This window comes from Hirundo rustica, chromosome 3 (genome assembly GCF_015227805.2).
Source record: "Hirundo rustica isolate bHirRus1 chromosome 3, bHirRus1.pri.v3, whole genome shotgun sequence".
Classification (NCBI taxonomy): domain Eukaryota; kingdom Metazoa; phylum Chordata; class Aves; order Passeriformes; family Hirundinidae; genus Hirundo; species Hirundo rustica.
The window spans coordinates 43,350,285-43,373,952 of NC_053452.1; the positions used below are offsets into that span (position 1 = coordinate 43,350,285).

The 23,668-nt window shown below is 36.9% G+C and overlaps 1 protein-coding gene across 1 annotated transcript in view; it reads right to left on the minus strand.

Moving 5' to 3' along the window:
- GALNT2 (polypeptide N-acetylgalactosaminyltransferase 2) overlaps positions 1-23,668 on the minus strand; it is an 89,840-nt gene that overhangs the window by 10,874 nt on the left and 55,298 nt on the right. The window contains exons 4-11 of the mRNA XM_040060289.1: positions 20,271-20,369; positions 19,636-19,703; positions 18,671-18,736; positions 15,543-15,664; positions 8,820-8,907; positions 4,945-5,032; positions 4,299-4,402; positions 344-470 (exon numbers count right to left, since the gene is read on the minus strand). Coding sequence (XP_039916223.1) covers positions 344-470; positions 4,299-4,402; positions 4,945-5,032; positions 8,820-8,907; positions 15,543-15,664; positions 18,671-18,736; positions 19,636-19,703; positions 20,271-20,369 — 762 coding nt within the window. The remainder of the gene's footprint in view (positions 1-343; positions 471-4,298; positions 4,403-4,944; positions 5,033-8,819; positions 8,908-15,542; positions 15,665-18,670; positions 18,737-19,635; positions 19,704-20,270; positions 20,370-23,668) is intronic.

Sequence of the window (23,668 nt, forward strand, 5' to 3'; positions counted from 1 at the left end):
TTTAGTAAACAATGAAACTGTTTCTACAAAATGTAGAATGACACTTTTGAAAATAAAACCTTCTTTAAAATCAAATAAACACAATATTGATGAAATGCCAAGCTAAGCATTTCCTTATCTTCCAGATTTTCAGTCTGTGTCCACCAGAAGTTTCCCTCTTTCAGCTTTCAGGTTCTTCTCTCAACCTACATAGCTGACTCAAAGTCATTAGTTTCTTTTTAATGAATATTTTACCATGATAGATAATACTGCAAATATTTCTAAAGACAAGATCCCTGAAATGAAATTACTGCCACCTGCTGATCATCTGAGGAAATCCAAACCACTGCTGTTCAGCGCTTACCTTGCAAAGACAGTACCACTGCCACCGGGGAACGTGTAAGGATGCTGTTTGCGGAATACATGACCCACTCTGCTGCAGGGGATGATTTCTAGGCTGCCACCACATTGCCAAACCCTGAATGAGATCTCTGGGGAAAAAAAAAAGAAAGAAAGGAATGAAAGATCAATGTCATAAAACACTTATTTTGTAATATGTTTACAGAGAAGTTTTTTAGTGATTGTTGCTGAGAAGATCAAGCAAGACAGTTTTTAAATAAATTCTAGGATAAACAAAGGCATATATCTAAGCATTTATGATTCTGAAAGCTCAGCAGAAATAAACATACTATCTTGGAAGCAAAATGGGTGTCTTCTCTTATCTGAAGTTACAAGTGTTGCCCAAATCTATAAATCCTGCTGAAATTTGCCAGTGAGTTATATGCTTTATCTGAATGACAAACAATAGTAGGTACATTTAACAAATAAATTAATGACCTAGTTTATAATAAATTTTTTTCATCTGAAGATGGAATAACACAGTGAAATCAAGGCAAACTAATATTAATTAATAGATTTGAGCTGCTAACTTATTACAGCAGATAAACACTCCCAAACAGTGGAAGGAGTTAATCAAGTCAATGTTAACTTGAGATAAACCAAATAAAAACATAACTTCTGCAAATTGAAGGTTATGGACAGTACACTTCTAAGCCAAACTAATGATCTGAGCCAGCTAGCGATGACAAAAGGTCTAGAAACATTTAGACACTTTTCTCAACTTCAAACTCTGACAGCAGAAGTCACCTAGAGAAAGAACTTTTCCACATTAATTCCAAGTCAGTGCAGTAAGAAGGGTGCTTCTAGCAGCACTGTTTCAGTTCTGGTGATTCCTCCTTTAATCCAACAGGTGCTACCAGATAACCTTAGTTTCAAGCTTCTTCATAACCATTCAGTGTCTTTCCATAGGTTAAAAAAAAAAAAAAAAAAAAAAGGCAGCTCAAAATTAAAGTCAGTGTCTATCTTTTATGACAAGTTAAGTGGCATGCCTTATTCTCTCAGAAGCCCTCCTCCACATATACAGAAGTAATAATAGAAGAATTACTTCAAAAACTAAATTCGAAAAAAACCCAGAACAAACATAAAACTCCACAACCAGAAGTTAGAAAACATGTTGTCTTAATTGCATGTCCATGGAAAATTTTAAAAACATTTAAAAGTAAATAAAAAGATGCTGTGATTTCAACTGTTGACAGTGCAAATTAACTGCCTCTCTTCTTGATGGCCATATCCATGAATCCTAGACAGTCAACGTAGTTCAAGCTATAGATAGATCATACTCTAAAAACCTGAATGACAACATTGTCTTTGACAGTAATTTTATCCAGCTGAATTCACATGGGACAACAGACAAAATTAATTTTTAGTTTTTGTACACCTTCCAGCACCTTGGATTGTGAAGAATCTCAAGAAAAGCAAACATTATGTAAAATAGCTCAGTTGGAAAGAGAGCAAGGGACTAGAATATAGGGAGAAGCAAACTAGTTCTTATTACAGCAACATGGCCTCTAAAGCTGCAATGGAAAAGAAAAAACAATATATGGCAACTAAAACTCCAAACAACCCCACAAACGCCCTTAACACATCTCATTCCTCAAACAGAAAGAAATGCTACTACCAGAGCAAGTTCAATGGATATAGTTTTTAAATGAAAAGGCATAAGTAGCATGTCAAAAATTCTTCGTGAGATCAAGTTACATCTCTGTAACAGATTTCTTCTTTTTTATTAGAGTGTGTCATCACAGTAGAGAAGACAAGGAATGTGTTACTCATTGCCTGATTTTAGGAAAACTAGTAAGAAAATCCTTGGTTTCAAATTAGACCCAAAGCTTCTCACGGTCCACCAAGTTCTCTGGTATACTACAATTCTCCTAAGCCCATCAAAAAGCATCATAACCATACTGAGAACTGGAGTTTCTGAGTGGAGAAGAGACTGAACTGACCTTGATTCACTTTTTATACAGCACACACACATTACCAGTTACATTTAGCAACAGTCTGAGAATCTTCATGATAATTTGGGCAATTTAGAGAAAATACTGCAGACTCATCTTAAAATTTGTCAAATTGATACTGACATGTGAACAAAACCTCATAACAGCTGCTCTGTACATGCTTGAAGGAAAAATGCTGGCTTTTATAAATGAATATGATGTGCAGAATTATTTTGCTAGTCCATTTAGCAAGTCATTTGCATGTAACACCAAGCCCCTGATGTAGAGCTATGCTTGAGAGTAAAGGGGCCTGACAAGTGTGCACATTCAATTTCAAACTGCACATCACAGATTTCCAGTTATCTGGTGCATGTGTCATTTATTGCCAATTAAATCACATGCCATATGATTTCTACTCGTCTTCAATTAGTCTAGGATGAAACCATTAGCTGCCTTCTGCCATCTTTTCAGGCACCCCTATGTCTCCATCATCTTCTTCACATGGAGGGGGAGGAACTGAATGCAGCAGGAGCAACATAACATCTCTTGGCATCCTTGAGAGAGGAGCTGTTGCTTGCGCCCTTTCCTGCTATCAAGGCCTCAATTATCAAAGCATAAAAGTAGTTGCTAAGTGTTCAGAAAAAAATTCAGTTGCTCAAGAACACACTTGTAACTAATCAAATATTTAAGTGCTCGAGTGGCAAAAGTGGTTTTCAGAGTGAATAAGAGTATTGCTGCATTAAATTTATCCGATGGCTTTCCAGGACATTTTAAAAATGAGAAATTATTATGTTTACATTAATACAATTTAGCAATATGCAGCCAAAATAGCGAGACAACAAAAACATGAAATGTAACTGCTCAAAATACCCCTGGGGTTTCTTCAAGAAATGCACAGGATGGTCAGACAGGACTGTAGGGACACCACTTCCAACTTCTCAGTGCATAACAGCAGCATTAAATGTTTGGTTAGCATACAGCAGACACTTCCTTGTAGGCCAAGCATGTGCTTAATGCATATGCAGATTTCAGTAACTCAAAATACTCACGGGTTTTTACAAGTTCAAAGTATTTCGGGATTTTGCAGCTAGCATGTGCAGTAGAGAAGCTTCTATGCTTAGAAGTGTTCCTAAAACACACTACTTGGATTGTCTGAGATGCATCTCTACCTCAAAAAACTAAACTAATGACAAACTGGAATTCCTGAGGAGGTGTAGAATTCTATTCCTTTCAAATATTTTTTGTTATAACACAAGTATACTGATCTTAACTGGAGAAACCATTTGTATAATACTGTAATGCAAATAGCCAAAAAAACTACCAATGACAGATCTACCCACGAGGTCAAAGGAGAATGGCTAAAACACAAGTTCCCTCAGCCCCTCCTCCCTCTTGCCTAAATCTCACTCATGTCAACATCTGAAAATAAGGACTTACAGAAAAAATGCCTTCTCAACCATTAATATCTCATAGGCTAAAGAACGGGTATAAAACTACAAAATTCACTACATTTAGATGTCAGGAAGCATCCTACTGGTAAAGTTAAGAAACAGATAATTCTTCAGTCAGCTAAGTTAATTGATTTATTAAGGTTAACATTAAATTCATTCTCCTGTATTCTATGTTTAATTAATAAACTAAGCAACATCTTAAAAAGATGCCTTCAACTGTCAGCATTTAAACTTTATTACATTTAATTGCCTATCTACAGCCTGCAATCTTTTTATCAACCAACTTCCATTACAAAAAAAGTCACTACCTAACGAGCTAATACTTTTATTCCCTTGTATTTACCATAAATTTTTTGTTATAATTCTTTCATTGAAATAAATATTTTTTGATTTTGCCAATAATGTGTATGAAATTTAAATGGTGGTTTTAACCCTCTCTGCACAAAATCAGGAAAACCCTGACTCCTTGACAGTAAAGGAAACAATGAAACCTGCTTTCTTTCAAGGCTGATCAGAAGGTAAATAATATACATACCTAGATTTTCTCCACCCCAAACATCCATCATCATGTCATACTTCCCTAGTTCTTCAAAATAGGATTTGTCCATCACAAATAATCCACCAGCTATCATGGGTGTCCTAAACAAACAAGAAAAATTAAATTAAATACTTGCAGAACCATGAACATGGGGGTAACTATTTAAGCATCACAATTAATACCTTCTTGAAAATACTGGCACTGTTTTTTGAATTCTTTTGCATCTATCACTTCAAATGTTGTTTCCACACATTTCTATGGCATATTTCTATGGCCACGACCACCTTCTGAGGCAGCTTCCAAATCTCCATTTAGCTCACAAGTCACTTATTTAAAGGTTGACAATTTGTGCCAGCAATTGAACATTAAAAATGATGCTGTATTTTTAGCCCTCAAAGCACACCAACCTTAAACAGAGTATCATCCACTTTTTCTTAAGGGTAAATAATTTACTAGTGTGTTTTAAACTATTTTTAAATACCATTTATTTCTGAGAGTCTCATAATGCTCCATATATATGAATGAAATTTCAAGATTCATGTAAGATATAGTAAAGATATTGTTTCAAACTCAGAGAAGATGATTTCTAACTTAGCTTCGTTGCAAACTACAATCTATTTGACAAGTGGTGGTACAGACATACTTTATGGGAGCAACTGGATTTCCTTGTCGTGCTCTTCTTTGCTCTGGTGTCATGTAATCCCACTTGAATACAAGGTTCCAGTCAAAGCCTTCAAGAAGAAAAGTAGGATGTTAAAATTACTGTGGTTGTCATTTCTCTTGGAGTAATGTAATGTTCACGAAAAATACCAGGAATGATAATTCAAATTAAAAATTTAAACTTCTGCAAAATTCTGGTTAGAAAACAAATAAGGAGGAGTCCAGATGATAGGTAAAGAAAAAGGAGTAAATCTCAACCACCAAATAACTCCGGACCTCTTGATCTCTTGTCTTCATCTGTTTCACAAAGTAGGAAACCCTAGTGGCATCCTGACATCAAATAGAAAAGATCATATGATGATCCTCCAGCCATTACAAATGTTCCCAACAATCTGTACTGAATAACTGCATTTCCACTCTTTAGCAGTGATCTCATATTTATATTTACCCAGGCTTTCTGCAGGACTCTTGGAGGTACTCTAGCAGCAAGAGCTCTCTATCGTGAAGATCACAAGTTATGCAGGTTCTGCTTATCTTCTCAACATTCAATTAACTTTGTACTTTCCCGGTGTGTTTTTAAGTGCATCATTGTTTAAACCTGTGGCAAGTGCTAGAGCACCAAAATCCTACTTTTCTTATGCATACACATGTAAGTGTGAACACAACTGGTCTGGGCCTGTTGTGAGTTAAGCCCAGAAGCACAAAGATCACTGTAACAGATAAGATCAAAAGGTCACCTATGGCAGCTTTCTACATTAGAGCCATTAAATTACCTCTTTTAGGAAATGATACAGAGCTGGTATAAAACAAACTTCCTATAGGAAACACTTTCATAACACTTTTTATGCCGGGTTACGCTCAATCATGAACATCTATCAAAAAACTGCACAAGACCCATAGCCCTCTCCCAGTACACCTAGCAAATCAGCCTTGTACACTCTGCTGCCAAACACATTTAGATCCTATGAGGTCATGTAATGAATGACTTCCAGATTTCTGGTGCACAGATGTCAATAGTTTTCATTCTCCAGTATAAAGTTAAAGCAATTACTTTGTGGGGAAGTGGAGAAAAAAGCTAGTGTAAACAGACAACAATCACAGCCCTACAAACTGCCTGTCTGCATCTGTAAAGGTGCATAGCAATGACTGATGTAGGAAGTTAAAAACCCCCCAGTTTTCATTTTAACTCACGAGATACTTATCACACACAATACACAAATTACCCTGAGCAGTCTTTACAGTATGCATGGCATCTCCTTCTCTCCATGTTTGAGTATTTGGTGAAGCATTGCACTGTAAAAATGAAAGACTGTCAAACTACTCCAAAAATCTAAGTAGCAAAACTGAGAAATGGCTACAACCCACAGTACTGCAAAGCCTCCAGCATGAAGAGTAAAATGAGTTCCAATATTTCCATGCAGTTAAAATTGCATTTCATCTTAGATAGCCAGCAAAATTACTTGCATCTGGGAGAAGTCGAAAAACCCAGTGTTCTCCAACAGCAGGAGCAAGAGAGACAGTTACTGTGTACTCCAGTGAACACAAGGGGTCTCTTTTGGAACACAGCACTCTCACAAACCGAACGAGTGTATAAAGTCTCTACCCATTCAAAACTGGTATTCTGTCTCCATTTTCACAGACTCTGAGAAAAATCTGCACTCAATGATATAGTATCAGTAAGGCTGTAAAAGGAGTATTTTTAAACACAAGGCAGATCCAGTATGAAACTCTATCCCATGTAAACTGCATCAGAGGCATACTCTACATTATTAGCTCTCTGCTAACTACAGCTTGTTCCAGTAATTATAGTGTTTCTCAGGGTGGCATCAACACTTTTAGAAACTCCCCTACAAAAAAAAAACCCAAAACAAACAAATAAACCAACAAACAAACAACAGCAAAACCCCTGTAACGTGAAGTGCATGGATTTCGTTTTGGCCAGACTTCGGAATTACTTCAGAAGTGTCCACTTAGAAAAAAACGCGTGTACCATTTGCTAGGTTGCTTGTCTTGGGTGATTAAGTCCTTTCAAGACAGACCAGGCACAAATGCTGTCCCAGCTGTTTCAACTCTCCATGCTTCAGCCACACACACACTGCGCCTAAGCTGGAAAGCGTAGTTCTGTTTCCACGTTTAGACTTGGCCCCAGTGAAAGTGTCCTGTGGTGCCAAATGCAGCAGTGCCTCTAACACGGCAATCTGTCTTCTGGCAACTGACAAGAAATATTATTTATATTTCAACTGCCCCTCAAATAGCTTGGCACACTAGTACGTGCAAAATTTCTATTAACATTAAAAAAAGACAGTTTCTCACTCCTCAATCAGAAGGAAGTAGGCTTCATGCACCTTAAAAAAAAAATGAAAAACCCAATCTCTTATTGTACATAAAACGAAAAAATTAGTACTAAAAAGTAATAGATACATGAATGAATTGGGAAATGTAGATTTAAAGATAAAGTATGAAGGGCAGTAGCAAGTGAAACAATCTCTCAATCCTCTCCCACTTGACTTGGGAAGAATTTAGCATGAACCCAGCAACAACCAATCTAAGGTTCCAAAGAAAGAATTCCTCCTCCTCCTGCAGACAACAATAAAAGCCACATAATGGTATAGGGATTTCTGTAGTTAATATTTAATGAATAGATTGGGTAAAGGCCTTAATGATTAGTAATGCTGGAACACAATAGCACAGAACTAAACATTAGCACACTGAATATATATGCACGTAGATGTAATTTCAAAACATTAATTAAAAGGATATAGAACCTGTCACCTCCAGATCACTGGTGAAGTTGTAGCACATGCAACATTATGCAAATATTGCTTTTATTTTAGTTCACTGAAACAACCTAGGTGACCAGTTAGAGACTAGAACCTAAAAGAATAGATTAGAAACTTCTTTCCTTCCTCACTTAACAAAGTCCATTCATAAAAAGATAGGACACTGTGAGAACAGCACTCTAATTTTCATATCATAGCTCATCTTAAACCTTTTGTGCAGACAGTTCGGTTTCCAGGGTTGTGGGAACAATTATTTACAAATAATAATTTAAAAAGGGGGGTAAGTGGGCAGAGAACAGCTATTTTAAATATTAGTTTCTTGTTAGCCCTGAAAGAAGTTTTAAAAATCTGTCATAAGTAAGGAGTTTAGCAAGTAGTTGACCTCTCCCTATCTGAGAAAGAAGATGAGAAGAATTTTTTTTATTTATTCTTATTTAGGGCTTCAAAAGTCTTTTTGCTATTTTCTGTCAATACTTTACACTAGTAGACGTTGAAATTGTAGTACTTCACAATTTAACAGGGGATTTTTTTAATGGTAAAGGTATAAACACTACAAATTTTCATGGTCACATGTGAGTGTTTTCACAATCACAGATCATGGCTAACAAACATTTATTTTTTTAAACACATTCCAAAGCCTTCTGCTTATTCAGAAGAGTCTAATTTTTTAAGCAAACCAACATCTTGAAAAAAACCTCATAGACACTGCATTGTTGATGGGCTTCTAAACTAGTGAGCAATTAAAGCCTGTGTTATCTAAAAAGAGAACCATGAGCTCTGGCTATTAGCTTTTTCTGGCACATTTACACAACCCTACAAACCTTGGAGCAAGTCTTGCATACTGGTAAAAGGCAGCATAAACTTATAAGAATTAGTATAATAAAGATGAACTTTTAAAGCAGAGAATAATAAGGCCAATTAAAATCTAAGCCAAGAAGCAAGTGACCTACAGAACTTGAAACTAGATCTATGAAAGGGAAGAACAGTATGTTAATTGCCCATTCCACAACTGCAGTGATTATGAGCTTTGATTCTGGATGGGTTTTTTTAAAGTCTGTATTCCAGTACAGGTACATACCGCCTTTTAAATCAGCTGACGCCCCCACGTACTGGAAGTTGTCCATATTAATTACATCAATAATAGGAGACACAACTCTGGTCTTGTCCTAAAATAAATGTTAGAAAGTAATATTGAAATAATGAAATCAATATATAAAGATTCAGGCAGGATGTGATGTTGAACAGTTCAGCAGGATTTCATTAGCATGTCTCCCCAGATCTCCCCCTACTTCCACTTACGGCTCTCAAGAGCCCGTGCTGTGAATAGCGCTGCTCAGCACTGCTCCAGAGAGCAGAAACCATAGGGTATGACTGGAAATCCTCTTTCTATTCTAGGCTACTTTTATTCAGTAATCCCCCTCTTCTGACTGGCTCTTGAAGAAGGCAGCAAACTTGTGGTTCTAAAAGCAGTCAAGCAAACGGCCCTTCCATTCTCACTTGTAAACTCAATGCAAAGAAAAGCATCCAGGCAATTCATATTTTCCACAGCAAGTCTCCAGACATGCAGTGGACTACAGTCTTATTATTTCAACCTTTAAGGGACACTTAGGCCTTTCTGCAGTCAGAAAAGTCTTAGGTTAATGCCAGCCCATTTCACTCTAGAACTTCACACTTCAATAACAGATACTCAGACAGGAAAGAGAAACTAAAAAGCACCTCAAAGTCATGAATGCTATTAATCTCAGGCAGCCAAGATTCCAGTGGTACAGATAACCGCAGTCTTCTGTCCAGCCATGGTCTCGTATACTATTCTGAGCAATGTTAATTATTCTAGCTGATGTTTTTGCCAAAATAGTTTAAGAACAAAAATCTTTCCAACAACTCCATGAGCATCATCCAGAAGAATCACAAGACCTCAATGTTCTAAAATAAGACTCATCTAATGTTAGAAATGCAGTATCATGGTTAAACCAGTTTGTCTCCATGACTTATTGCTTGAATTCCAAATAAAAGTTTTGAGCTGCACAATTTAACATCATTCAGAGAACAGATAACTTCAGAACAGCATATCATCAAATCTGTGAATATAAAAAAAAAAGTGTTTTGAACAAACAGGAGATATTTTGGTATCTCCTATTATAGAGAAACTGTTCTCATGGTTAAAAAAATACAACTTAAACATCTCCATTTTAGGAATTTATTTTCTAAGTATGTCTTGAAACAACAACATATATATTCTAATCAGTGGTTCAAGCAATGTATCCCCCTTGCTAATCAGTATTATACAGAACAGATTAGAACCAAATTAGTATGAGAATAGCCTGAGCTCATAAGAACAGACTTAAAAGCAACTTAGACAAATGCTTCGCTTGGTCCAATAAAAACCTTTAACACCCATCTTCTTTTATTGAACCTTAACTGTTCAATCTCTGCTGATTTTTAATAAGCACTAATTACATAAATGGCATTTACTAGGTCATTCTGCCTGAGTGAGCAAAAGGTCAAGAATTTCTGCATCATCCAAAAGAAGAATTCAAGCAAATCCAAGAGAATTCAAGCTGAAGACCAAGCAAAAAGCTGAAGACACACTGCTTTTTACATTCCCTTTACTATCACTGCAGCTATGCTACCCAGGCCAAAAATCTACTTTTATGAGAGATGTTTTATATTAATCTAACCTGGTCTGCTACTAAGAATTAATTAGTTTGGTCTAAAGCAAACTAGAAATACAAACAAAAAAAAAGGCCAACATGCCATATTCCTCCATCAATCACATCTTTAGCTCCTGTTTGTACTAGTGGTAGACTCAAGCCCATGTTTGCAGGGGCAAGCAAGGCACAGTTTCACTAACAGTGTTGGAGTTAGAAGGCAGTGACAATTTACTGCACCCTCACTGCAAAGTCGTCTCTGTGTGTGTATACACCTTCTTACATCACTGAAATGCTTTATATGTACCCGTGCCCTTATTTTAGGTATTCTATATATAGTGATAGAATTAGGAAACTCCCTTAAATAATGACTGATGAGAGAAGATATCGAGCCTGTCCAGTTATTCACTGTGTACATATGAGCATTAATTACAAAACTGAAAATATCCTCCCTTCCTTTCTCATTTATTCATTAGCTGAAATTGAGACAGCTCATACATCTATGCCCCTCTCTAAAAGCATTTTTGAAGAAGATTTGTTTGTTTCCAATGGCTCTACTTTCCACCAGATTGAACCTGGTGGTAAAAACTGCCCAAGTTACCAGGTGTCACATTAGGCAGAGCTTCATTTAGGCTTCTGCTTATCTCCACCGTGCTGCATAAGCAGGTAGCATGTTGTCTCTAAACATCCGTGATTTCCTCAGGCTTTTACTGCCGCTCTGATTATTTCTATCAGTATCAGTGCGACACCACACTAACACCACTTGCTGCACTTAACATTTAAACAACTCCCAGTTGTTTCTCTGACAGCCAAATACCCAGGCCATGTGCATTCAGACTGATGTATAACCCCCACATCCGTGGCCTGGAAATGTGCTAACCTGCTGTGACTTGAAATTACAGGATTTGTTCAGTAGCAAACCAGAAAAGGAGCTTTGTACATTCTTAAGGTGATGCTTTGCAGAGCATTACGAAGTTGTTAATGCAGAGACTGCTAAAAAAGAGCTTGTGGGTCTCCAAATTACAGAGTTCATTCATTTAAAAGACTAAAAAGCAGCTCCCTTTAATCACGGCATGGATAAATAAGTACCTTGCTTTTAGGATAATTTAACGTGGAAAAGCTTTCACCTTTTAATGGAAGGCACAACTGGAAAGCCACGTACTTCTTGGTGACGATAATGAAAAGAAATAGCCTGTGAATATTGCAAGTCTCTAGCACCTGAAAATTTGTAGCAAATTATTTCATCTTAAAAATTTATAAGGAAGTCAGGAATACTCTAGAGAGATAGATTTTATATATTGTTCTCATAAACCATGAGAAATCCTTGAGATTCTGCATGCACTGCTTCCTCCTTCTAAAAGTCTCAAGACACTTCAAAGATTAAACTTCACAACACTCTTAAGAGGAAATATATTTTTCTTTTAGCATTGTGTCAGTTAAAAGTTGACTCACTCAAAGTCTAAAAATCTGAAACAGACATGAAAAAGTAAACCCCATCTCACTTGTTAATCTTAGTTATCTCTTCCTTTTATAATCTTTGTTTAAAAATACCTTCCTAAATGTGATCAAGGATTTACTGTGACACTATGAAAACAGATTAGTTCAGTTCTGCACCAGAATCTTTAAATTTATTTTTCTTATACAATTGCTGAGTTCTAAGAACAGAATGTCTAAGTGTTTAGAAAGTTGCAATGGAAAAAGCCAAGATGAGTAGCCATGAAATTGCTAGTAGTTATAGATGCTTTCAGGACTGTGAATACTTACTATTTGGCTGACATTTTTGAGGAACCAAAGGGTTAATCTCCACTGTCTCCTCATTTAATCACATACACAAACATAAAAAAATCTAGAGGCCATAAAAGGTAGCCTTAAGAATCAAGTAGAAGACCACTCTCCAGGAAGGAGCAAAGAAGATACACCAGCTCCAGGTTACACGAGTGTCTGTACACATTCTGAACTCTGAAGTGTCACCTTGTGTGTATGTTGCTTCTGCACTGAGCTCTTGCTCAAACTGCTGTAGAAAAACCTCTAGCAGAGTCAGACCCCCTCCAGAAATGCTAAGCAAACACGGCTCCTGAAAAAAGGAAGATATTCTAACCAGGAAACCATCTTATAGAAGAAAACTGTGGGATGGATCATGCTTCAGTTCAGGAGGAAAGCTTGATATCTCAGGTGTCAGAGGCACAGCTTGCTGAAGTGATTATAGCACATCAGATAGAGTACTACAGAACTGACTTGATTGAGACTGTCTCTTGGAATCTGTAAATTCTTATTTTGTGTGTAACACACACAACTAATCTCCCAAAACTCAAAAAAAAAAAAAAAAAGCACCAAGTGGGCACTTCTGGAACAAAAAGAAAAAAAAGAAAAAAAAAAACCACACTTTCCACCAGATATATAATAGATGCAGCAGCATATCAGAAAACAGTAATAATGAACAGGAACCCTGACCTGAAAATAGTTACCAGTGAGGCCAGAGCAGAAAAGAGTTCACATCTATTCAGCATCTTGTCACTGAGACTATAAAAAAAATGCTGCCAATTAACATCAACTAACATATACTGTCTGCCCTGTGAGCAGAATTAATCCATTTAAAATAACAAAGAGATATCATATACAATATATAAGCACTAACCTGGCCTTAATTACTTGAACAACCAGAAAGCTTAAAAGCTGCTTTTTCAATCCTCATACCTGCTGGCTGGGAATCTTTGCAGATGATGGTTAAATGAAATTCTATATTCATTATTTATTTAACAGGACATCTGTCTTTTAGGAATAGAAAAATATATTCATACAGCTGAAAACTATTCAGTGGCACACAATTAGTGTGTACTGTGGTGACAATTGGAAGGAGCAAGTTTTGAAGGATCTAATAATTCACATGCTACTAAAAAGTAGCTGCTGCAAAAAGCAAAATATGCACCAGCTTCTCCAACCTAATACATCCCATGCAATGCTGGATCTTCACAAAATTGCCAGCAATTTAATAAGAGGTTTTACATTCTGTTACAATGAAAAGGTAACGCTTTTTCAAATTAAATATCAGTTTCAGAAAGATAAACGAGTATGCCCTGCAAAAAGTCATACAGAATAGAAACAGGAAAATGACTAAACCCTACCAAATGCAGGATTTTGCTGACCAAAGCTACCACTTCTCTTCCTATTTCTTGAATAAATAGATGCTTCAAACAGTTTACACAAAAAGCCAGAAAACAGTTCCCATATCCTAGAATTCATTAGTGCTTTACCTGCAAGCAATCTCCACTTCTTTGAGAGATATATTTAATACCTTCAAGTTTATTTTCCTAGTTAATAATTACAGAGGAATTCCCCCAACCCTTCTGAGGCTGCAACACTTTAGATGGGTACGAAAATAGGAGGAAGTGCTACGGTACTCATGCTCAAGGGCTTTGTAGACTCTAGGTTCTTTAACAGTGTCCAGGTTTGAGTTGATTAGTTATTTCTGCTCCAAAAGGATTTCAACTGCTGATGTGCCTTGGGCAGCTTGTAGTATTTCTGGAATATCCAGTAAAATAACAGGCTATGGCCAATTGCATGAGATTCAACAAGGCAAAGTGCCAGGTTCCACACTCAGGTCACAATTTCATGCGATGCTACAAGTCTGGGAATGCTGACTGACAGCAGCTGAACATGACCCAGTGTGTGCCCAGGTGGCCAAGAAGGTCAATGGCATCCTGGCCTGGATCAGCAGCAATGTGGCCAGCAGGACCAGGGCAGTGACCATCCCTTTGTATTTGGGGCCCCACCCTAAATCTTGTGTCCAGTTCTGGGCTCCTCACTCCAAGAAAGACTGGAGTGTCCAGAGAAGAGTAACAGGGTCTGGAACACAAGCCTTTTGAGGAGGAGCTGAGGGTGTTCAGCCTGGAGAAAGGAGGCTCAAGGGAGAGCTTATGACTCTGTACAACTACCTCACAGAAAGCTGCAGCAAGGTGAGGATCAGTCTTTTCTTATAAGTAACAAATATAGGAAAGAGGAAATGCCTCAAGTTACATCATGGAGGTTTGGATTGAGTACTAGGAAAAATTTCTTCACTGAAAGAGTGGTCAAGCACTGGAACAGGCTGCCCAGGAAGTGGAGGGGTCACCATCCCTAGAGGTATTTAAGAGATGTGTAGATGTGGCACTTCAGGGACATGGTTTAATAATGGGTTTGGCAGGTGCTTGGGTAACAGTTGGACTCAATGATCTTAAACGTCATTTCCAACCTTTATGATTTTTTGATTCTAAAAGCATCACTGAACAAAACAGAATAAAGAAAATCAGTTATCAATTGATAGCTTCTTCATACTCATACTGAGTACAGAGGGTTTACTTCCTTCTCTCTCCCCCTTTCCGTTTTTGGAGGAAAGCAAAGGAAAGCATAAGGTGGATAAGTGAAGAACTGGGCATTAACCAAACAGAGTAGCTTAGAAAAACCATTTTGATCAGAAGCATTTTGGAACCAAACCTTTCCTGGAAGACTAGCTTTCCAGAAAGGGAATGCAATTAAGAAAAATAAAAACCCTGTTGTTTTGAGTGTTCCTCAGTGCTTTTTTGGAATCACGCTTCATTCAATTTCCACTTCAATTGAGTTCTTCCAGAGCAAGTTAACAAGTATAACCAAACCCTGGAGAAAACAGTACAGTTTCACTCTCAATCCTCTCACAATTGCTTTTCCAGGACACAGACTAAGCATCATTTTCATAGATGCTGAGAGACTCTAGTTCCTGCTAGTTTCCATGAGAATTTTGGTTTCACAAGTCATCCCCTCTCCTCTTATCACACTGAATCTTAATGAAGCATAAAGATTCAGGTAAACTGAATCACACCAAGATGAGATCGGTAGAGGAGAATAATACTTTGCTCTGAAGATTTTCAGCCTCCTGAGGCAGGCCCCAAAGAACCAAGGAAGTATACATTTGAATTACTTGCAAAGATAATAATAAATATTCAGATTTTATGTTCCTGTGTTCACAGATTAAATGAACAAAAATATGTTTTAATCACAGAACACTCCAATCATCTCCGTCATCTTAAATCAGGGAAAAGGCTTCCTTAGGAAAATGAATAAAATTAATCTAGTATAAACCAGATGGCTTTAAAATTTAAAAGCTGCTTCTTCAGGAAATTACTTTACAACTCTTTACTAACCTCAGCTACTCTTTCCAAAAGCGGTTCCAGCCAGTGTTCATTGCACTCACAGTGACTATCCAGGAAGGTCAACACTTTGGCTTGTGCTGCATCTGCCCCTCTGACACGGGAGCGCATCAGGCCTGAGAAATAAAGATAAAAAGTTTTAAGTACTTCCTGGGGAAAACAATCAACAGTAGTGAGAAACTATTGCATTCCAAATTAGTAATTAGTTATATTACTTAGACAGGGCAAATACACAAGCTCCATTATCAAAATCAGATGCTAGTCAAGAATTCAGTGAAATGACTTCACACCAAACAGCCTGCAAGTGCCCAACCTACTGCACTCCACAGGCTTCCATCTGATTTAAGCAGAAGAAGCAAAGTACTTTTTCAAAACAAGTGATACACAAGTACACATGGGTCTGCATTACTCTAAGTGGCATTTACACTGATAAATCTTACTAAAGATTGGACCTGAAAACAAGTATGTCTCCTAGAATTCTACTATGCAACTGAGGAAAGCACCATCATTAACTTACCCTCCCCATCTTTTTGCCATCCATCATCTTAGTCCTTACCAGGGTCTGTACATTCTTCTATGAACTTCTTCCAAGAAGTAACCAAGCTTCATTAATTCCCATCTGAGAGCCTTACCCCAACCCATTTGTCTTTCCTCTGTGATTACAGCAATTCTCTTGTTTTGCAGTTTGTTTGAGGTTTGTCTGTTTTGAATAGATATCCTTAGGCAGAAACTTCTGGCAAAACCAAAAGGTTCTTCCCTTCTCTGTTTTGATTACATAGATACCCTCACTGCTCCTTTCCTTCCTTCTCTTTTACTATTTGTTCACTGGATGACCTCACCATTCCTTAACGTTCCCTGCTATACATGCATACATAGCAAGCTTCCTCCCATTCCTTTGTAAATTTCATCCCTACTTCTTTCTAATACTATTCAAAAATTCATTGATTTCTTTTTGTCACACGAGACCGAAGCCAAGCCTAGGTTGTTGGCTTTTTTTTTTTTTTTCTTTCTTCATTGTTTCCCACTAAATCTGTTCTGGTGTGTTTGGGCATTTCCCCCCCACCAACTGAAATACTTTTTAAAGAGTCAAACCTGTCCCTTACTGCTCCCTTTACAAAATAAATATGAAAAATATGACTACGCCAACAGAATATGCTTAAGATGCTTAAGAGGAAAAGCTCATTTGCTCTGACCAACATTCAATAACAGCCCCATCAAGATCCTTTTCCTATTTCTTATTTCAAGTGTGAGCACAGTTCCAGATACCCACTGTGCTACAGCTCTCCAACAGTTTACATTTTTTCTGTGGCACACTGAAGTCTAACTGTACCTCACTGACTTAGTGCTGTTGCCTTAATTTCAGCCTTTGAATCTGTTCTGTTCAGTTTTTCCACATCAAACCATTCCTCAAGCACTATGGTTATACTTTTTTTTTTTTTAAATTCTCAATTCCTACCCCCAGAGCTTATTGTTTCTAAATAACATTGTTGTATAACCTATTGTCTTACTCTAATTCTATAGAAAACACACAATAGTGTTTCTAATTTCAGAGACAGTGACAAAAAAATGGAGGTGAGCACTTTGGTCATTGACTCCTCCACCATTGTATTCAGGCTTACTATGAATAGAGCTAAAAAGATTCCTCTGAACTTTTATTCTGTAGACTATCACATCCTCAAATACACCTGTTTCCATAATAAACTCTGGTACTACAGATGAGACTAAAAACTATGAATATTTACTTCTGAAAGAAAGACAGTAAATGTCATCCCCTCCTTTTGTTTTAAAACACACGGCTTTCCTCTATTGTTCAATACTACTGAGCTACTCTTAGCATTCGACACAATGGTTAATTTTACCAATTCTTAAATTTTAATTTGTATCTGTAATACTTAATCTCACAAAGATACAAAGTAAGCTAATACTCTGTCTTCTATCTGCAAACTGTTGTTCTTTTCTGACATAATAATAGATTTGTCAAATTATATTTAATTTTCAGATATATTGACGCAAGTTCCTAAGCACGTATATGTGAATATGCATTGCAAATTAATATTTAAAATTACTAAAAGAAACAAACATCAAAAGTGTGTTACTTCACTCTTTTTTTCCCTTACTGCTATCTCCATCTTCAAGTGATACACTGATAAATGACATTAACTTACTCAGAACCTGGCAACCACGGCAAATCATAAAAGACCTGCTTTCCTAATGAGCCTTCGTTCACAAGTATATTCCAAACAGAATATTTAAGCACGAAGAATCCATCAGTTATTGCAATAACTTTAATTATGGGACAACACAGGTTTTGTGCCTGTCATTTACAGTTCCTGACAATCTAATGATTCCAGGTCTTCCCCAAGCCAGGCTGGCAGTCAAGAAGATACACCTTATAAAAATTAGCAAGCACATACCTGCTAATTCAGTCAGCTCTTTCAACTGCCATATCTCAGTTATTATTTCAAACAGCTGTAGAACAAGTTGCCTGTATCTAATACTTTAAACTCCACTGTCAGTGAACAGCTGACTGAAGGGCTCAGTGATATGAGACCACAATTTACAAAGCAATATAAAAGAAAACACAAATGTAAGTCAAATTTATTACGGGGCACACTGGCTTCAGCAAAGCTAGCATACTTAGTCCGAGCCCTCCTGGCTGCTCAAGCCCTCTTAAGTCAAAGCAAATTGTTTGTCTGGCTGTCCATCAACTAAATCCATAAAATGATATCTAATAAGGGAACCAGCAAAGAAAGAGGACTATTTTTAAGTTGCATCATTTCAAACACAGATACATTTTACAGCAAGACCTCACATACAATGGAAGCAGCTTAACTAAGGATTCAGTAAGAGAAAGGAAAAGTTGAAGATTAAATGCCATTACTCTCACTGTAAAAGCCAACAACAGGCAATTGTGCACAGAACAATAGGGAAACAATCACAATTATTGTTTTTACCTGCACAAATAGATTTTTTAATTCCTTCTGCTTGTAGTTTTACAAAGTGAAGATCTCTCTTCCAATAAGGAATGTAAAGCAGAATGCTCCTTTAAAAGACTTGATGAAAACTAACAGATAAGGCAGCACAGTGGAATTTGTGTCTTACTTCCTTAAAATTAAGCCTACCTTCTCGGCGATCATTTCGAAGAACCCGTACCTTTTCAATTTTTCCCAAGAGAGCACCATCATCAGCTTGAAAAAATGAAACAGTAACAAATTTAAAAATTAAAAAAAAGAAAAAAAAATCAAGTAATAAGAACCAGTTTGACATCCAACACTATACCAGAGAGAGGCCATCTTCAAAGAAAAACAAAAGCTCTGTAGGTGAAAATGTTTGTGGTCATAATTAGTTACTCATTTCATGAGAAATAAAGAAAAATTACCAGGCTAGGAAATTATTACCTTCATTATGTTATTTAAAGCTATCTTAATATTACAGACTTGAAATAATTCTATTTAAGTGTTTTCTCTTTGCTTGCTTTAGACAGTTTCTACAGTGCATAGAGAGAAAAAAACTTCCATAGGATTAAATAATTTTTTTATTGTTTATTGCCTATAAGAAAGCTCACTTTCTAACCAACATTAAGACAAACTTGACCTAAGCTAAGTATTAGTAAAAATACTAATGCAAATATAAACATTAGCTTCTTTTAAGAAATATTACTTTGAGGTCCATTTCAATTGTGTAAACTTCTACAATGATACACTAGTACCTATGAGACATTAACTTATTTTAGATTCAGTAAGTTTTTTTTCTGAGAGACTGACTCATTTAAAACAGCACTACAAAAATATTTGTTGCAAGCCCCATGGGTTTTATTTTTGCTTAAGATAACATACTATGAAAAGGCTCTTTTTAAAGATACACTCTTATCCTTCAGCTAACAGGAAATAATAAGATATACTGGAAACATTTACAGAAACTTCACATTTCCACAATGACAGATATGGAAGAGTTAAGACCTGGTTTTGGCCAAGTCTCTGCAAACTCCTACTCATGTGTCCTATTCTCAACTGAGTCACCTACCAGCATCTACAGGAAATCTTACCAGAATAAGAACAGTAAGGTAGCACCCTGTAAAAGTACTTACGATCATTACTGTAGTCATCCACCAGTATGATTTCCTTAATAAGATGGGATGGACTTTTTTTAAGGACACTGAAACAGACCAAAACAAAGACACATTCCAGCAGTGTTAGTTCTCCATAACAATGTCATAAAAGCAGTTGCTTTGTTAAGATGCAGTAGAACCTAGCCCAGGATGTTACTTTCAACAACAGCTGTTGGTCTGTTATTGCAGAAAGCAAGAAAAGATGTACATGTATAATTTCGTGTGTTCCTTCCTCCCCGCCTCCCTACCACTCCCACCATTCCAGCTTCCAGAAATCAGTGCATTAGACAATGTCCAACATGGAACTTTTGCAGATATCTTAGAGTCAAATATCACCTGGGAATCCATCTACCCTGACTTTTTTTTGAAACAGCCAGCCTCCAAATACCATCTGGTAATCAGTCCCATACTTTCATGCATTTTAGTTAAGGTGAGCAATTTCGTCTAACATCACTATACCAGGATGTAAGAACTGAACATCTCAATGAAATTGAGGCTTATCTTCTTCTCTGCAAGTAGTTCAGAAGAACATAATGGGTTGTTGCTTCCCTTTCTTATCATAAGCTGATAGAAATTAATGCCCTTAAAGAAAAATTAGACTCTCTTATGCATACCTGACAACAGTTCGAAGCAAAGCAGATCTTGCCTCGTTATGAAAGGTGATCACCACGCTTGTGGCTGGCAAGTCTATCCGCCACTGTTTCCGTTGACACCTGAAAGAAATAATACCTTGTCATTTCAGTGCAATTTTTACATCCCAGGCTTGGCAGACAGCACTGATTGTAAAGTATTTATCTATTAAACTCATAGTCACGCTCCTAAGAACAAAATAGCTTGTTTTGCGGAGAGATTATAATCAACCTGTCTTTTGACACTTTCGGTAGCTGTTTCAGTACACAAAAGACTAAAAAGTCTTTTGTGTATTAAAAGTGGCAGATATGGATAGGTTCAGAAAATTCATCAGACCATCATCATTCCACTATGTCAAATGTTTTTTGTGCAGCTGAGTATGAAACCAGAGCCCTTCTTTTACACTAAAAGCACTCGATAAATCCAAGGAAATACACGTGTTTCAACAAAAATGCACATGTGCAGGCTACCACGTTTCTTCTTTAGAATGGCATGTGCCCACTTCCGCCTTTATTTTTAAAGCTTCTGTAACATCCTGGCCTTGATCATAGATAAAGCTAGGTTTCTATTCTAATGAGAACTTGTAAGGATCATAACATTCAGAATTTGAAAAACAGAGCTAGCTTTGACAATGCTGAGCCAACACAGAACCATAGTCTTTCAAACCACAAAAATAATGAAATATTCCATCTATGCCAACTCATTTTTCATCATTTATCCAAACCTGAAATTAATATAATATGCAAAAATAAGCAAATCCCAAAATGCTTCCTTCAGGACTACATACAGTTAAGGTATATAATCCAATAAAATAAACCTAAAAAGATAATACACTCATCGTATTAGAAACTAACAGCACTAAAAAACAACGTATATTGAGTTTTTGCCAAAAGCGTTACAATGTGACAATTCATGATACTGATTGCCATTTGTGCAGTGACACACACCAGTGATATATTTCTCCCACGTCCTTTAATTAAGGGTAGAGTTTTAACAGACCTAGTTGTCTTCAGAAGGAATAAACCCAACTAGCATACACCTGTAGCTAATTCAGCAATTGATTTCAGTACTTATTTCAGCAATTCAATTTCTGTACTCTCTGCAGTATTAATCAGACCAGTTTTCAAGAGAAGTTTGCCACCACACTTGTAAAACTAGGCTTCTGCCTGCATAAAAGCCCACTCCACACCTGATTAAACATCTGCAACATGCACCATAAACAATGCAACCTCCAACTTCTCAGAATCTGAGAGCAAGCAGCAATGTGCTTCTTGTACTGGCCCACCCTACAAAAACTCCAAAAAACCTATGGTATTTTTTGACACAACACAACCATAGTCCCGCACACATTACTGCCTGCATGAAACAAAACATTATCATGCTGCAGTGACCCTACTTGGCTCTAAAGAAAAACAGAGTCTGTGCCAAGCCCACAGCTGCTGTGTCAGATTAGCAGGGCTGTCTATGGCTTTGTGGAGGGCATACAAGACAGCTTTGTCACTAGCACCCAGTGTGGAAGAAATAAATTTCAAATGCCTATATGTTCCTGAAAAATAAAGAGCAGCTCCTCCAGTGTGAGCTTCTGGCAAATCTAGACAGCTAAAAGAAGGGGAATTATTATATTTCAAATTCTGTGGTGCCAAAAGATATTCTTTATCCTGCTAACTTTCAAATTACCCACAGAGGACAGGGCTACCATGCACCCAGTGATCACATGAAACACTTGCATTAGAATATTTTAAAAATCACATTAAACTTATATTCATCTCTTTACAGAAGAGAGTACTTGAGCCAGATCACATATTAGGGGGAATTACTCAAGGCAATGAAGCCTCTCAATTTTAAGAAAACTTAAGAGAAGAGCACTACTGTGTATTTCAGGGGGAGAAATAACACTTCCAGATTTCCAAATAAAACTGGAGGAGTGTTTCACTAGATACTATTGTTCTCAGCTCTTCATAAATCCCTGCTTTAACTGACTCAGTATCAGTCTTCCTCCTATTCTGCAGTGTCAACAGGGCCACAGTTAAAATTCAAACCTAAGAAACAAAGTCATTATTTTTGGCAGGAAGATTAAGTTTTGTCTCCTCAAGCTGCAGCACTTCAATTTTACATACAAAATAAGACAACACATTTAGTGAAGATAGAACTAGAACTAAAAACTTCAATAAAGACCTTCAATGTTTAGCATAGGTCAGTAAGTCAGTTAAAACATGAAAAGTACATTATTTCCCCCAGAGATCTGGGCTAGTTCATTTAATGAACAATTTTTCCCAAAACCTCTGATTTGCTTGAAACCACTTTTTGACAGAAATACACATTTTAACCAGTGCAAGAAGAACATTCACTTCAACTGGCACTAAAGACACAGGAAAGTTTGTTTCTTCTCTGCTTAAGAATAAAACTCGAGTGTGAGAGGTCAGAAGCTCCTACTAGGGTGCCAAATGACAAAGGAAACACAGCTTAATGCAGCTATGGTACTTGACAGTGACTCCTAAAAATCATCACAACACATCAGTTAGAAGATGTGATCAGAAATCACTAGTCCAAAGCATACATGGTGATTATTGGTCCATAAAAAACAGAGTATTTCATCTTTCATCACACTTGGGAAACTATTTTACACTGACAGGACAGCTCTACAAGTTTCCCATGAGAACTATAACACCCACTTGTCACTTTCTGAACCTCTGAAAACTATCATGAAACAAACAGAAACCCAGAGGTTTCTTAAGAGTTGTTGAAAGTGGTAGATGTGAGCATCAGCTGGAGTGAGAATCCATGTTCTTGCTCAGAGCCCTCACTGCTTCCAGGCCTGTTTCTCTCTTCTTCAGTTTGCTTAAAACAAAGGCAAGCAGCTAAAATGAGTGAACCAAAAGTGTCTTTTGGTACTGCTGGCAGGCTTCCACAAAAAGCATGAGGAAATACTTTGTCTTCCTGCTAGTAAAAGTTTGCATGATGTAAAAAAAGACTTAATATAGTATTAAGAGATGCACAGTTAAACTCACATCTACATATCTAATGCAGAATCCTGATAAACTGCTTCTTAACAGTCTAGAGAATTTCAGCAATTTAAAAATATTGCTATGTAATTGTAATCAATACAATTAGTAACAAGTTACTTAAGAATCAAAGTATTTCATCACCCAGGCCTCTTTCCTTAAAGAAGATTGCAACAGCTCCACAAGAGATCTTAATCCCAACCCAGTTACCTTCGATTTTATCAGAAACTAACGTGCTTCTAAGTGTCACATGCTCAGATATTCTTCTTGCTATGGCTATTGCTTTTGTTTCTTCCATTGCACAGTTCCCAAACATTTATTTCATGCAGCTTTTTCATATTTTGCAGCAAAAGTTCTTCCCAAAATAGAAAAAAAATTAA